General features: G+C 34.8%; 1 protein-coding gene across 2 annotated transcripts in view; it reads left to right on the top strand.

Moving 5' to 3' along the window:
* The window catches only part of ENPP3 (ectonucleotide pyrophosphatase/phosphodiesterase 3), an 87,665-nt gene extending 74,775 nt beyond the window's left edge, over window positions 1-12,890 (top strand). For both annotated transcript variants that reach the window (XM_082406364.1, XM_082406363.1), the window contains 5 exons: window positions 1,481-1,616; window positions 3,924-4,001; window positions 4,734-4,866; window positions 6,460-6,616; window positions 12,553-12,890. In XM_082406364.1, the coding sequence (XP_082262490.1) occupies window positions 1,481-1,616; window positions 3,924-4,001; window positions 4,734-4,866; window positions 6,460-6,616; window positions 12,553-12,723 (675 nt within the window). In that variant the 3' untranslated portion in view covers window positions 12,724-12,890. The remainder of the gene's footprint in view (window positions 1-1,480; window positions 1,617-3,923; window positions 4,002-4,733; window positions 4,867-6,459; window positions 6,617-12,552) is intronic.
* The last annotated feature ends 902 nt before the right edge of the window (window positions 12,891-13,792 follow it).

Genomic DNA, 13,792 nt, shown 5'->3' with positions numbered 1-13,792 from the left:
AGCCTATCCTCTTCTTTCCAACTTTACATACATCCCCTGTCTTTAGGAGACTCCAAGTTCTACACTTCTGGTGTTCTACAGAAGGAATCAGTTTCTTTGGGCTTTTCCCAACCAGAGGCTCTTTGTTATCAGTGTTTACTGGTTTACCAAGTCAAGGTTACAGTAGTAAACAGATATGCTTATCTGACTTCCAGTTTCTGAAAATTTCTTATCATCTCTTATGTGTCTTCATCATTACTGTTCTTTTAATGGGATTTCAGAGGGGAGCAGAGATAAACGTTTGTGTACAATCAAGTTGAGAAATTTACGCCACTGCTGTATAGTGTTTTCCAACCGGTGTGTTGCCGCATGTTAGGGGTACATCCTCTGCTTGTGTTTCCCCTCATCTTCATCTCCCTCCTGTCCTATATCTCATCATGGGGCTCTCCTGCCTATGAATGTAGCACACAGTGTATGTTGCCTTTTCCTTTGTGAATTGATCTTGTACATTTCATTTATTTATTTTTCCCCAGCTTTATTGAGATATAACTGACATATAACATTGTGTAAGTTTACAACGTGTACAATGTGATGATTTGATATATGCATATATTATAAAATAATTACCACATATGTTTTAGACACCATAGCTAATTTTTGCTTTTAGCACAATACAGTGAATAGAGGAAGAACATTCTAATTTAATTTAAACTTCTTTTTTATAAATTATAAAATAATTTTTTAAGAAATATATATGTTGTGGGCAGTAGAGGGCATATAAATCAAAATTTCTGAAAAAATTAAATGAATAGCAAAATGTTTACATACTCATAATTATATGCTCATCAAAATATGATTATGTAATACTGTATTACCTTAAGTACTTAGGCAGCGCATTTATAGATGCCTGCTAGTAAATGAATTATCATATTAGTCTTTAAAGTTGCCAAGAAAATTATAAAAAATATATTCCTATATTTCAAGATGAATAAAGCATAGCTACAAATTTATTAAAGTCCCCAAATAAGTAAATTTATACAGCTTCTTTGAGTTAATCTTAGGTTAATTAGAAGTTCTTGCTCAACTGAAGAATATTATCCTTAAGTCATATCTGTATTTTAAAAATAGTTTATATTTTATTTTCAATTTTTATTTGCAAGCACAGTATATATCACCACCTAAAGTTAGATCCTGAAATGGATTTGGGTTTTTAGCAGTAGCTCCCATTATCCCTCTGCACTCAATTCAGGTTTTAACCTGCAAATATTCCTTTCCAAGGTGTATTTGACTTGCCCTTCCCGTGTCCCTAACCAGAAGGGAACCACAGAAGAAAACATTGCTGAAGACATCCATTTCCATTGCTTGCGTAGACCTGATTCACTAAGAAAATAAGAAAAGGTTAAATGAAAAACATTCTAGGGAAGTTACAAACCAAGTAAGGCGATGGGTGAGCCACAATGTGGGCGTCATTTTTTTTTTTTTCTTTTCTCTCTTTCAACAGGGAGACACATCGCCTCTTCCTCCCACTGTCCCAGACTGTCTGCGGGCTGATGTCAGGGTTGCTCCTTCTGAGAGCCAAAATTTTTCCTTCTGTTTAGCAGACAAGAATATCACCCACGGCTTCCTCTATCCTCCTGGTTTGTATAACTCTTTTTTAGAGCAGCAGCTTAGAAAGCCCTCATCAGCTGGATGTGGGCATGTGCCCTAAACATATGCTCCCCACCAAAACTACCTGCTTGGGCTAAACTAGCTGCCCAGGAGGCTTCCAGTGGTTGTGGGCTGGCCTGGAGCAGTGCAACAGCTATAATAAAGACTAATAAATTTTGCACTGGGAACCACATATCAGCTTTAATCTGGCCCAGATGTTCAGAGAGTTCGGCAGGTTTAAGTTTAATTTTAAAACTGAAGATTCTTTGGAGAGGGACACAAGCGTCTAAAAAAACTTTTTTTTTTCTTTTCTTTTTTTTTTTTTTCTGGTGACTGGCCAAGCTAAGGCTTGCCTTGAGAATGCAGCTGTGCCTGTGAAGACAAATCAGGCTGGAATTTGGGCCTCTCGCTCAGGCTGTATATCCAACAGCTTTATGTGGATTAAGCAGCTGAATGAACTTGAAATATTTTTTCAGAAAGCTTCTCTCTTGGGAACATGCAAAAGCCAATGTGATTTTTCTAAAACCCAAATCTCTTCTCTGTTCAGCAGGGATTGTCATTTCCTTGATTTACTCATGAGATTTTCAACAATTTCAGCTTCTGAGAATGGGTTTTCTCCAGATATTTGGCTTCATTTTTCTGGAAGCCATGACCAAAGAGGTCAATTTAGAGATTTATAATTTGGAGGTTCTGAGATTTATAGTGGGAAAAAAAGGCCTAGTGAAAGCAAGTAGCACATCAATGTAAAATTCCTGACAGAGAATTAGGATAATAAACTGATATATCTTGTTACAATATCTAGAGACAATTAGAGCGCCACCAAATTTATGTAAACCCTAGGATAAACCTTAAATAGTTGCAACATTTTATTAATAAAAAATTTTAAATTGGCATTATAAAATTGTATCTGTTAAGCCCTAAGATATTGGTTGATTTATAAATATTTGTCTTGACAAGGAAATGAAATGAAAAACTAAACAGCTTGTCTCAAAAAATATTAAGGATTGAACAAAACCACCTTCTAACTCTCCATTACAAATTGTTAGCATTTCCATTATAAGCAAATTCATATGTTTCCTGAAAAGAAGATAATGTTATGTTCATTGACTTTACAACTTTCAAAGTTTAGTTTAAAAAAGTAGAAAAGGCTTGTAGAGGATCTGGGGACGGTGAGCAGCTGTGAAATCTTAAAGAAAAAAGCAAAAAATCTTGCTTCTCCTTGCCTTTTGCTTCCCATGCATTGGCCTTTCATTTGAGTATTAGTTAAGGTAGCCAAGGGTAGTTTAAATATAAAAAACATTATAATAAACAGTCATAGGCTTGCAGCAGTTTAAATCCTCACAATATTTCAGTGAGAGAGATGCCATGAGACAAATGAAGTACAGAGGGACATAGCGCTTTGCCCAAGTGGGTCAGCTGGTGGGCAGTGGAGCTGGGATTCGAACCCGGGTGGTCTGGTTCCAGCGCATACAGGCTCAGCACACGCTCCTCTAGATGGCAAGCCCATGTGTCTTCAAAGCCAACCGTTGACGGTGCTGTCAGCAATCGTCACTGAGTTAAAACCCACTTTCTCAAGAAAATTTTACTTTGGAAGTGTTATTTATCATAGCATTATTATTTTATGTATATTCAATAACAATGCTTTCCTATCAGTATTATATTTGTCTTCTAGAGACTGCTGTAACAAATTACTCACAAACTTGGTGGCTTAAAACAACAGAGGTTTATTCTCTCAAAGTTCTAGAGGCCAGAAGTCTGAAATCAGGGTGTTGACAGGGCCACGCTCCCTTTGCAAGAGAGAATCTAGGGTAGAATCCTTCTTTACCTCTTCCAGCATCTGGGGGCTCCAGGTGTTGCTTGGCTTGTAGCTGCATCACTGCAATCTCTGCCTCCATCTTCACATAGCTTTCTCCCCTGAGTCTCTCCTCTTCTCAATCCTCCTCCTCCTTATAGGGACACCAGTCACTGGATTTAGAACCCACCCTAAATCCAGGATAATCTCATCTTGAACTTTTAATGACATCTGCAAAGACACTATTTTCCTACCTGTCACATTCAGAGGTAATGGGGGGTTAGGACATGGACCTATCTTCTTGAGGGTCACCAGCCCACTATAGGTATCAATCAAATGCATAAAACTGCCTGCATTATTGATGACTTCCACTGGAGAGTGCTTTGTATCTCTGTGTTTTGTGTGTTAATAAATTTACATTGGTATGTAATACTAATGGGCCTATTATGTAGAATGTCATACTTTCTCTTATAGCTAGATTTAATAAAATTCATTTGTTTTGCAGCAAACAATAGAACTTCTGATAGTCAATATGATGCTTTAATTACAAGTAATTTGGTCCCTATGTATGAAGCATTCAAAAGTAAGTATATACTTAGATTATTAATTTTAAAATACCCAAGTGACTCCTTGAACTTCTAAACTAAACACATCTTTTATTGCAATTTGTTCCTGTTACCAGTCATTTTGTTCTAATTTTTTGTTTTGGCCGCACCTTGTGGCATGCGGGATATTAGTTCCCCGACCAGGGATTGAACCCGCGCCCCCTGCAGTGGAAGCACGGAGTCTTAACCACTGGACCGCCAGGGAAGTCCCTGTTCTAATGTTTTAAATATTGAAACAGGAAGGATGTCTAATGTAAATTCTTTCCAACTTACTTCAACTTTGGGTGACTTGTTGCTAGAATTTTGATAATTTTTTAATCCTAATTTTAGAGCTAACCACAAAAGAAAATTTTACTGATACTCACCATAAGTAAATGAAAAGTGTTTGTCCTTAGAGTCACAATTAATAAGGCAGTATGTGTGTTCTGACCATTTTTTAATACAGTCCCCAAAGCAGCTCAGCCCTAGGGAAGCATTTGGAGACATATTTAACTGTCATTCCGAGACTGTAACTACATCAACAACAAAAAGCTATCATGAATGTGGCTGTTTATTTTTGTCGCATGGATTATTTTGCAGTATTACTCAATGACCACTGACAAGTATTAAAGCAGAATTGGATGCTATTTAAATGGACCTGTTTATAATAGAAAATATTTCCATGTTCAATAGAGGCAGACATTTTTAACGCTTTATTCTTTTATTTTTAGCAATGTGGAATTACTTCCATAGTGTTCTTCTTGTAAAACATGCCATGGAAAGAAATGGAGTGAATGTGGTTAGTGGACCAATATTTGATTATAATTACGATGGTCATTTTGATGCTCCAGATGAAATTACAGAGTAAGTAATTTGAAACCAAATGGACTTTTGATTTGGCAGTAGGGTATCATAAGGGGAAACCTCAATATTTAAAATTAAAGCTCAGTATTCTAAACATTACATAACATATTTATATAGAGATGCAATTGTTGACTATTTTCAACTAGTCTATCTAAATATTTAGCAAAAATTTTCTATGGCAAAGATTTAAACTAATAGGCAAAGAAAAAAATGTCCAGGAATAGTTTAGCAAAATTTTTATTTGGAAAATTTCTAAACTAATGTGAAAGGGAAAACGTGGTTTTGTCAAGGTTAAGGAGGTAGGGAAGACTCACTGTGCTATCAGTAAATAGAGAACCAGTTCAGCAATAAATAAAAAAAATCAAGAAGTGACTATTCAAAATACTTCCCAATATTTTGGATAGTGGATGATTCATAAAAGTATCTCCCAGGAGATAGTGTAGGCTTCCTATAGAAAACTAGTCCTACTAAACTGTACATCTTTGTACTAAACCTGGTCATACATGTTGCTAAGAATTACTTTTGAACCCAGCACACAGGAATAGAGAGTTTTAGAAGTGTCATCCATGATTTCTCTTTATTATCAAAATGGGCAGTACTAAACTATTGTACTGTCTAAGCCTAGATTATGTAAAGCAATGATTTCTACTTATACCTTCTGATAAGATAACATTCATGATCACTGTGTGTGGCCTTAAATTTTGTTTGCCTTGTCCTTATTTCAATGTTTATTGATCCTGTCTTTCACCATTTAATAATCCTAGCAAACAATTTGATAGCACTTTACTCCATGCTAGGTATGCTTCTAAGAATTTACAGATACTTCATTTAATCTGAAAAACATCCACATGTTAGATTCCATTAGTTCCCATTTAGGAAAGGAAACTGAGGCACAGAGAGGTTAACTAACTTGTCTAAGTTCCAAAACTAAGTAGTAAAGCCAGAACCCAGACAGTCTAGCTCTGATTCTAAATCACAGTAATACATTACTACTTCTACCAGTTCATTTTCCTTTTGGTGGACTCATACTAATAGCTTACCTTTATTTTGCACTTGAAACTTTTAAAAGCACTTTCACGTTTGTTATCTGAGACTAAAGGACTGTCATATCAGTTGTATGGATTTGTCCCCGTCTATGCTGCGAAGTTGGTAGCATAGGAAAACCTCCATGTTAAAGTTGAGGAAACCTAGAAAGTCTTAGACTATTAGAGGATTAGTACACATCCAAACGTCTAGTAGAAGTGCGCAGCTAGAGTTGAAATCCCAGCTCCTTCATTTCCAGCCCCTGCTCTATTAGGAAACGTCACTGTGATGTATAAGTCAACAAAGCTGGGAGGCAGAATACCATGCTCTGCTTTTCATTGTATGTTAATATTTTCCCATGATGTTAAAATGACCAGGCTTGGACTTCTGTAAATCTTGATTCAGGCTCATTAAGGTTTAAAAATGTGTGGTAAGATTCTGTATTTTCTATTTATTTACTTTCTTTTACTATAATTTTACTTTGACATTTCTTTAAAAATATATAAAGACATTTCTAATCTTCAGAAGCAAAAGTATAATAACATCAAATCTTTTCAATTACGTTTTTAGATATGTAGTCAACACCAGTGTTCCCATCCCAACACACTACTTCGTGGTGTTGACCAGTTGTAAAAATAAGAGCCAAACCCCCGACGCCTGCCCTGGGTGGTTGGACGTCTTACCCTTTGTCATCCCTCACCGACCTACCAACGTGGAGAGCTGTCCCGTGAGTATGCCCCTGGAGAGGCCCTGGGCCCTGAGAAAACGATTAGTCAGAGCTCATCTGGGCTTTCATAAAAGTGGCTCTGACTACAGTATATTTTTTAGGTGTTTCATGGGTTAGAGTTGTAGTAAATATGACCTCAGTTTTGAACTTTTCCTTAGACTGTTGATCTCTATGTAATTAATATCAACTTAAACATGTATATGCTTACATGAACATGTGTTTATATATGCATGTCATATATTTTATTTAGATATATTTTATTCACATTCACTAATAAGGAAAGGGGTTGTATCTTATTAGGCTTTTTATTCTGAATGCAAGCCTTAAGGTTCTGTCCCAAAGTTGGCACTAAATTAATGTTTCTTAAATGAATATGTAAATATAAAAATTCCATCAACTTGAAACATGAGGTCTGAAAATACATATATATATAGTGTGTATATATATGTGTATATATATTTACCTAAACACATATATATATTTACAAAATAAGTTAGTTCAAATAACATTCCTTTTTTAACATCATGTATTAGGCCACCTCAAAACCTTTTGGATCAAGGCAAATTATATGTAAATAGTTACTTCAACTTCATATGTGTTCTTTATAGAAAAACATATGTATTCTGGTAACTGGGTTTTACTGAAGTCATTCAGCTAATATAGTGAATACCTATTAAGTAAACAGTATCATTATAGAAGCTTTTTGGAATGCACCAAGGAAGAATACATTGTCTCTGCCCTCAAGGAGTTCATATATAACTTTGATATATAAATGAGATACAGACACATAAATGGGCCAGTCGATCATATAAGAATTATTTTAAAAATTAGAAGTAAGAGACATTACAAAGTTGGGATTCATTGTCAAATACTGTTGTAAGTATTTAGTGTTTCAAATTCAAAACACTTTTGGCTGGGATAACCAATAAAGGTTACATAAATTGAGGTGGGAGTAGGGCTGGGCCCTGAAGGATGGGCAGAATTTGAACAGATTGAAAGGATTAGGAAGACTCTTCTGTGGAGGAAATGAAGAAGGGAGGGACTTGGCAACTGGCTGGATGCAAGAGCCAAAGGAAAAGGGAGACTCAAAGCTGAATCAGAGATTTTAAATGCAGGTAATTAGGGGGAAAAAAAGAGGGAAGTTAGGAATGAGAATTATTTTGGCAGGTAGGTAGGATAATTAAGTGTAGGCACACCTGGTTTGTAGAAATGGGCGTTCACATGGAAAATCCCATGGGCTAGTAGAGATGGAAATTAAAGCTTAGCTTCTAAGCCAGGTTGGGATTCATCTCTATTTCAGGTGTTCAACACATAACTGCCTTCACCATACTGTGTGCTATGGGCAATACACAGATAAATCAGATATGAATTCCAGCAAAAAAGGCTCATAGTCTATCATTTAGAAGCCTAGTAAAATAAAAGAAAGAAAAATAAGTGGCACAAAGTGGGACAGATAAAATGTAGTAGGATTTCAAAGGAAAAATACTTTCTGGTAAGGAAGGTGACATTCTAGCTGAGTCTTGAAGATAGGATTTGAACTTGAGTGTTGAATGGTTGCTTTCAGTGACTCAAGATGGATGGCAAAGTTTAGAGGCTAAGCAGTGGGTCACTCATAGTCCTAGAATGAGGAAGAGTTTCCAAACAAGAAGCTATCAGGAGATGTTGTGTAGTTAAATCTCTTCCTATTTGTCTTGTCAGAATTTTATTTAGTCAAGACAAGGGGAAGCCGTCCTTCTTCACTTCCTCTTCCAGTGGCAGACTTTGGTGACTGATACGGTGTGGTGCTCTTTTCCACTGAATCAGGAATAAATAGTTCTTTATCATAGAGGTTCTAGGTAGCCATTTTGGATTGGTTAGAATGGGTGCGAAAAGAAGAAATGATTTGCTATCCCTGGTCTAGGCCCTTATTGTCTTCTATCAGGACTTTTGAAAATGAATCTTAAGTAGTTTTACTATCTCCTGTCCTCCTCCCCTTCACCTCTGTATTTCACTATCAAGTTGCTCATCTTAAAATTTAGTTTTTCATGATGACATCCTTTCTCATCCATTTGATTATCTATCTACCCTGAATAAAACTACAAAAATAAACAAACAAAAATCTCCCAGCCTGTACTTAAGGCTCTTCACCATTTACCCTCAGTTGACTTTGCAGACCCAAGTTCCAGGCCAACTGAGCTTCTTGAAATTACTTGAACACCCCTTGATTTTCCCTACCTCCATGTTATTGTTAATGCTCTTCTGTCTTCTAGAATGCCCTTCTTTTCCATCTGCTAAAAATTCCACCTACACTTCAAGGTAAAGTACAAACGGTATGAAGCTTTCCCTGAACATCCAATGTGGAGATGATCTCAAAATTAACAGGGCATCATCTCTATTGAATAAGACATGATCACTAATAAATTGGACATATTCCAAAATGTTAAGGCATTGGCAGTATAGTAATCAGGCTATGATATCTATAAAGATAACTATGAGGCATAATATGATGAGTATGAAACAAACTTAAACCAAGCTATAATTATAAGAGAGATTGTGACATTAATAAGATGTGACTGTCAATTAGATATAGGGAGGGAAAAGAGGATGATAGAGCCAAAGGTGACTGAAAATTTAGGTGTGATTGGCCAGGAAATATATAAGACAATCAGTTGTTTTGGGAAGGATACATTTGCTGTTGTTGGTGGTCTTCCGATTAAGAAACGAGTTGAATATCTAGGAGGGTATGTGAGAAGCAGTATAGAATAGAACGCAAATGCATGAGTTTTGGAGTTGGATATCTGGGTTCAGTTACTGATTTGGCCTCTTTGGGTAAACAACTGAGTGTCACTTTCTTCAAATGTATAAAAAACTCACCCCCTCATGATGTTGTTTTGAAAATTAAATAAGATATTTCATATAAACCCCTAAGAATTCTAAATAAATAGTAAGCAAATGGTAGCCATTATAAAGAAATCACATTTTTTAAGGAATTACATTCTAAAGTCAACATAAAGTGAAATTGTTTACAGATAAAATCACCCAGAATCAAATCACCCACAAAGTACTGTACATACACAAGCTGTACCTTAATAAGTGCAATTCAGCCAACATTTCCACCAGCATTAGAACAGGTAATTGTGCTTTAAGCACCCAATGAAATAGGCTTTCTTTAAGGGTCATGTTGTATGAAAATTGTGCACTTTTAAATATTCTAATCACTGAGTGGGGGGAAGGTACTCACACTATAAAATGTTTAAGGGAACAGATACCAGTTGTAGACATGGTAGATTCACAATTCCACCTCACACTTGATGTAGGGAACTAGATTCTTATTTCCTTATATATTTTCTGTCTTCTTTTGTTCTTCCATCATTTCTTTCCTCCTCCTTCTTCTTTTTTTCCCTCAACTTTGTATTGCTGAATTCCTGTCAGATAAATAAGAACGCTGCCATAACTCCAAGTGACTATCATTACTGTAACTTAGTATATATTGGAAATGCAATTGGGGGTACACAGTTGTACTGTAAATAGAATTAGGGGTAGACAATACAGGTATGGCACTTGGAAGAGAACAGAACTATAGAGATAGATTTGGTATTAAATCATGGGAGTGAAATAAAATTTCCAAAGGGAAGAAAATAGAGAGAAGAGATCCAAAGATCAGATGGAGGGAAATGTCTATTCTTCCAGGATGGAAAAAACTAAAGTCAGCTGAGGAAACAGAAGGTGTCATCAAACAAGTAAGCAGAGCTATGGAAGACAAAGAAGGAACTTTCAGAAGCTTGGGGTAATAGCTAAGTGAAAGGTCTACAAAAATTCTACTCAGTTAGGTCATCCTTGACAAAATGGTTTCATTAGTGTGACGGCAGTGATAACGAGACTGTAAGTGAATAAGGAAGAGATTAAGGAGGTGGTTAGGGGAGAAAAGTACTGAAACTGGTATCGCCTCAAAAAACTAACAAATTGAGTTGTATTTTAGGTGTATACAATACTTCTATTTATGCAACAGGTCTAATACATATGTAATCAATCAATAAATTATATATATATATAAATCTAAAAGCATATATTTAAATATGGCTCATAAAAACTCAATATACACAAGGCTTTTATTCTCTTGGGATGCAGTGGTACAGCTAGAGCAGTTGTCTACAGCTGGCTTCTGTTCAGATTGGTTGGTGCTGGTGAACTATCTGATACAGAATAGCTTGAGTATCACCCCTGCCTAGTTATAATTATGTTGTACTTAAGATCATTTAAGTACATTTCATTTCATTTAAGATCATTAAGATCATTTCATTGCAGTTTTAAAAAAGTGAAGACTGTCAGGTGTTCCCTAAACATTCAGTTAGGTGGATACCAAATAAGCTGGGAGAAAATAGAGTTATAAAAGCCACGGGGCGGAAACTTTATGAAAAAAGTCATCAAAACTATTAAATGTTACTAAAATGTGAAATAGTGCAGGCAAGAAAAAAAGACTGAATTGGATTCCCATTAGAAATATGAGTTAATATTAGTACATCACATATTTATTTTAAAAAATAATAACTCACCTCATGAATCTCACATGGAGAAATACTTTAGAGGTTCGAAACAAACAGTAATTTCGTCTTATACTTTCTCTGGCTCAAATAGTAGCTGCCTATTTTAATCTTGCATATTTAAAAAACAAGTAAACCAGTATGCTGAAGTCAACTGAAAGTCATTTAAGCAGACCCATCTAATTAAACAAACTTGTAAACTTTCTTACTTTTTAAAAATTTAACTGGAAATTTAGCAATATCATATGAATATCAGAAAATTAATAAATAAAGAATAAGGAATTTCACAGAAATCCATGGCTCTAAATTATTGCACTAACCTTTATATATACAGTATATATAGTATACAAAATTGTTTTTACTATACTATTTATTATACTATTTTTAACTATACTGTTTTTTATATGTAGTTAAAAACCTATTGAAAGTCAAATGGCCAAGAAATATCTGAAAAGATACTCAGTCAAACTCAGGGTAATAACACTTAAACAGGGATAAAGCACTATTTCACATCATGGCTTGGTAAGGATGTGGGGAAATGGGGATTATCCTCCATTGCCAATGGAACTATAAATTGGTATAAACACTTTGAGGAGTGCTAGGTTTAATATCTGGTAAAGTTAAAGTTACATATACTCTATGACCCAGCAATTCCATTTCTATATCCTAGAAACTCATGTTCTTGAACACAGAAGACATGTGGTAATTTATCATGACACTATTATTTATAATGCCAAAAATACTAGCAATATGGCAATGAAAAAAATAAACTGTGCTACCACAAACCATAGCTAAAAACAAATGATTTAACTAGATCTAGATATTTCACTATGAATAGATTACAAACATAATATTGAATGAAAAAGTAATTATAGAATGCCACTTACATGATTTCTATAAATTTGAAAACATAAATCAATGCTATATATTGTATACTGATGTGCAGTAAAAGTGTAAAAACACAGACTGGATTCACACTGACTCATGATAACGATTAACTCTGAGTAGAGGAATGTGGGGACTTAACTTCATCTTTAATGTCTCAGTTTTAAAAAAAATTTGTATCTGAAGTAAATATAAAATTGGCTGTACTTTATGACTTTATGGCAGTCTGTATTTGTTATAGTATACTTTGTACTTTTTCTTTTTCTTTTAATATACAACAAAATTTAGCTGTATCAAATTAAGATTTAAGGCAATAAAAACCACAGGAACAAACACTGAATCATTATGTTGTACACTTAAAACTAATAGAATGCTGTTTATGTCAATTATACCTCAGTAAAAAAAACAAGAACAAAAACAACAACAACCAAAAAAACACAGGAGAAAGGACAACTTCTAAGTAATAAAAGATCTTTCTGTTAATGAAAAATCATGCCCCAGGGAAAATAGTCTTTTGTTTTTCTTTTTCAGGAAAATAAACCAGAAGCTCTTTGGATTGAAGAAAGATTCAACGCACATGTTGCCCGGGTCCGTGATGTGGAACTTCTTACTGGGCTTGACTTTTATCAGGAAAAAGAACAGCCTGTCTCTGATATTCTGCAACTAAAGACATATTTGCCCACATTTGAAACCATTATTTAACTTAATATATAAAACAACTTTGGCAAACTGTAAATGATTTTTTCTGCAGAAGAATGTAAAACAAAGTTTTCTATTTTTCCTTAACTCCTCTAAAAGCCATGTTGTATAATTTTCATTATTCTCTTCTCTTTTTCATTTCAATAAAAACATATTATTTTAAAGGTACACTTTTTTTGCCAGAGATTGTGCTATGTTGTTCCTTCCTTATTATATTTATTATCTCTCTTATAATCCTGGGCTATATTTTTCTTCCCAGCATTATCTAAATAGAAGGGAGAGTAGGAGAAGTAGGTCTCCCTTTTGAATCAGTTCTACATCAGTTTTGTTATAAAACTTTTTATACTTGGCAATCAGGCAATATTTATTAAAATAAAAAGTACACATTACCTTTATTCAGTAATTTCATTTGTAAAAGTGGTGCCAACAGATATACTTTGCACAAATGCATGAAAATATCACCTTTTACGAAGACCAGAAAATAACCTAAAAGACTTGTTGAGCAAATTATGGTGTTTATTTAAGCAAACAATGGAATGCGATTCCACTACTATAAAGAAAGAAGTTGATCTACATATTGACTGTATGACTATTGTTAAATGAAGAGAAGTGGTAGAATAGCATGTATAGTATACTATCATTTTTCAGGGGCTAGCAAAACTTCTCTTTAAGTGCTGGATAATAGAATTTTTCAGGCTGTACAGACTCTGCTGCAACTAATTAACTCTGCCATTACATCAAGGAAGTAGTCATAGATAATATGTAAAAGGAATTGGAGTAACTTGTTTCCAATAAAACTTTATTTACAAAAGTAGTTGGGGGGCTAGAGTTGGCCCACGGTCTGAAGTTTGTCAACCTTGATTTGTACACTAAAGCCAGGGTGGAGAGAGGCAGGAATTAATACTAAGAGACAGAGGGAGATAAAATTTTTATCTTGTGACTTTTGGCATTGCATACAAATTTTTAAAAACTATATATGTATCTCTTTAATTTTTCAAAATGTGATTATTAAGCAAAGAGATTCCAGTACTCATTTGGGAGGCAATACCATTGGTCAGATTTTTGGTTTGCA

This window comes from Balaenoptera borealis, assembly GCF_965194805.1.
Source record: "Balaenoptera borealis genome assembly, chromosome: 9".
NCBI classification, from domain to species: Eukaryota; Metazoa; Chordata; class Mammalia; order Artiodactyla; family Balaenopteridae; genus Balaenoptera; species Balaenoptera borealis.
The sequence above is the reverse complement of the archived record's forward strand: the minus strand, read 5'-3'. Positions and strand labels throughout refer to the sequence as shown.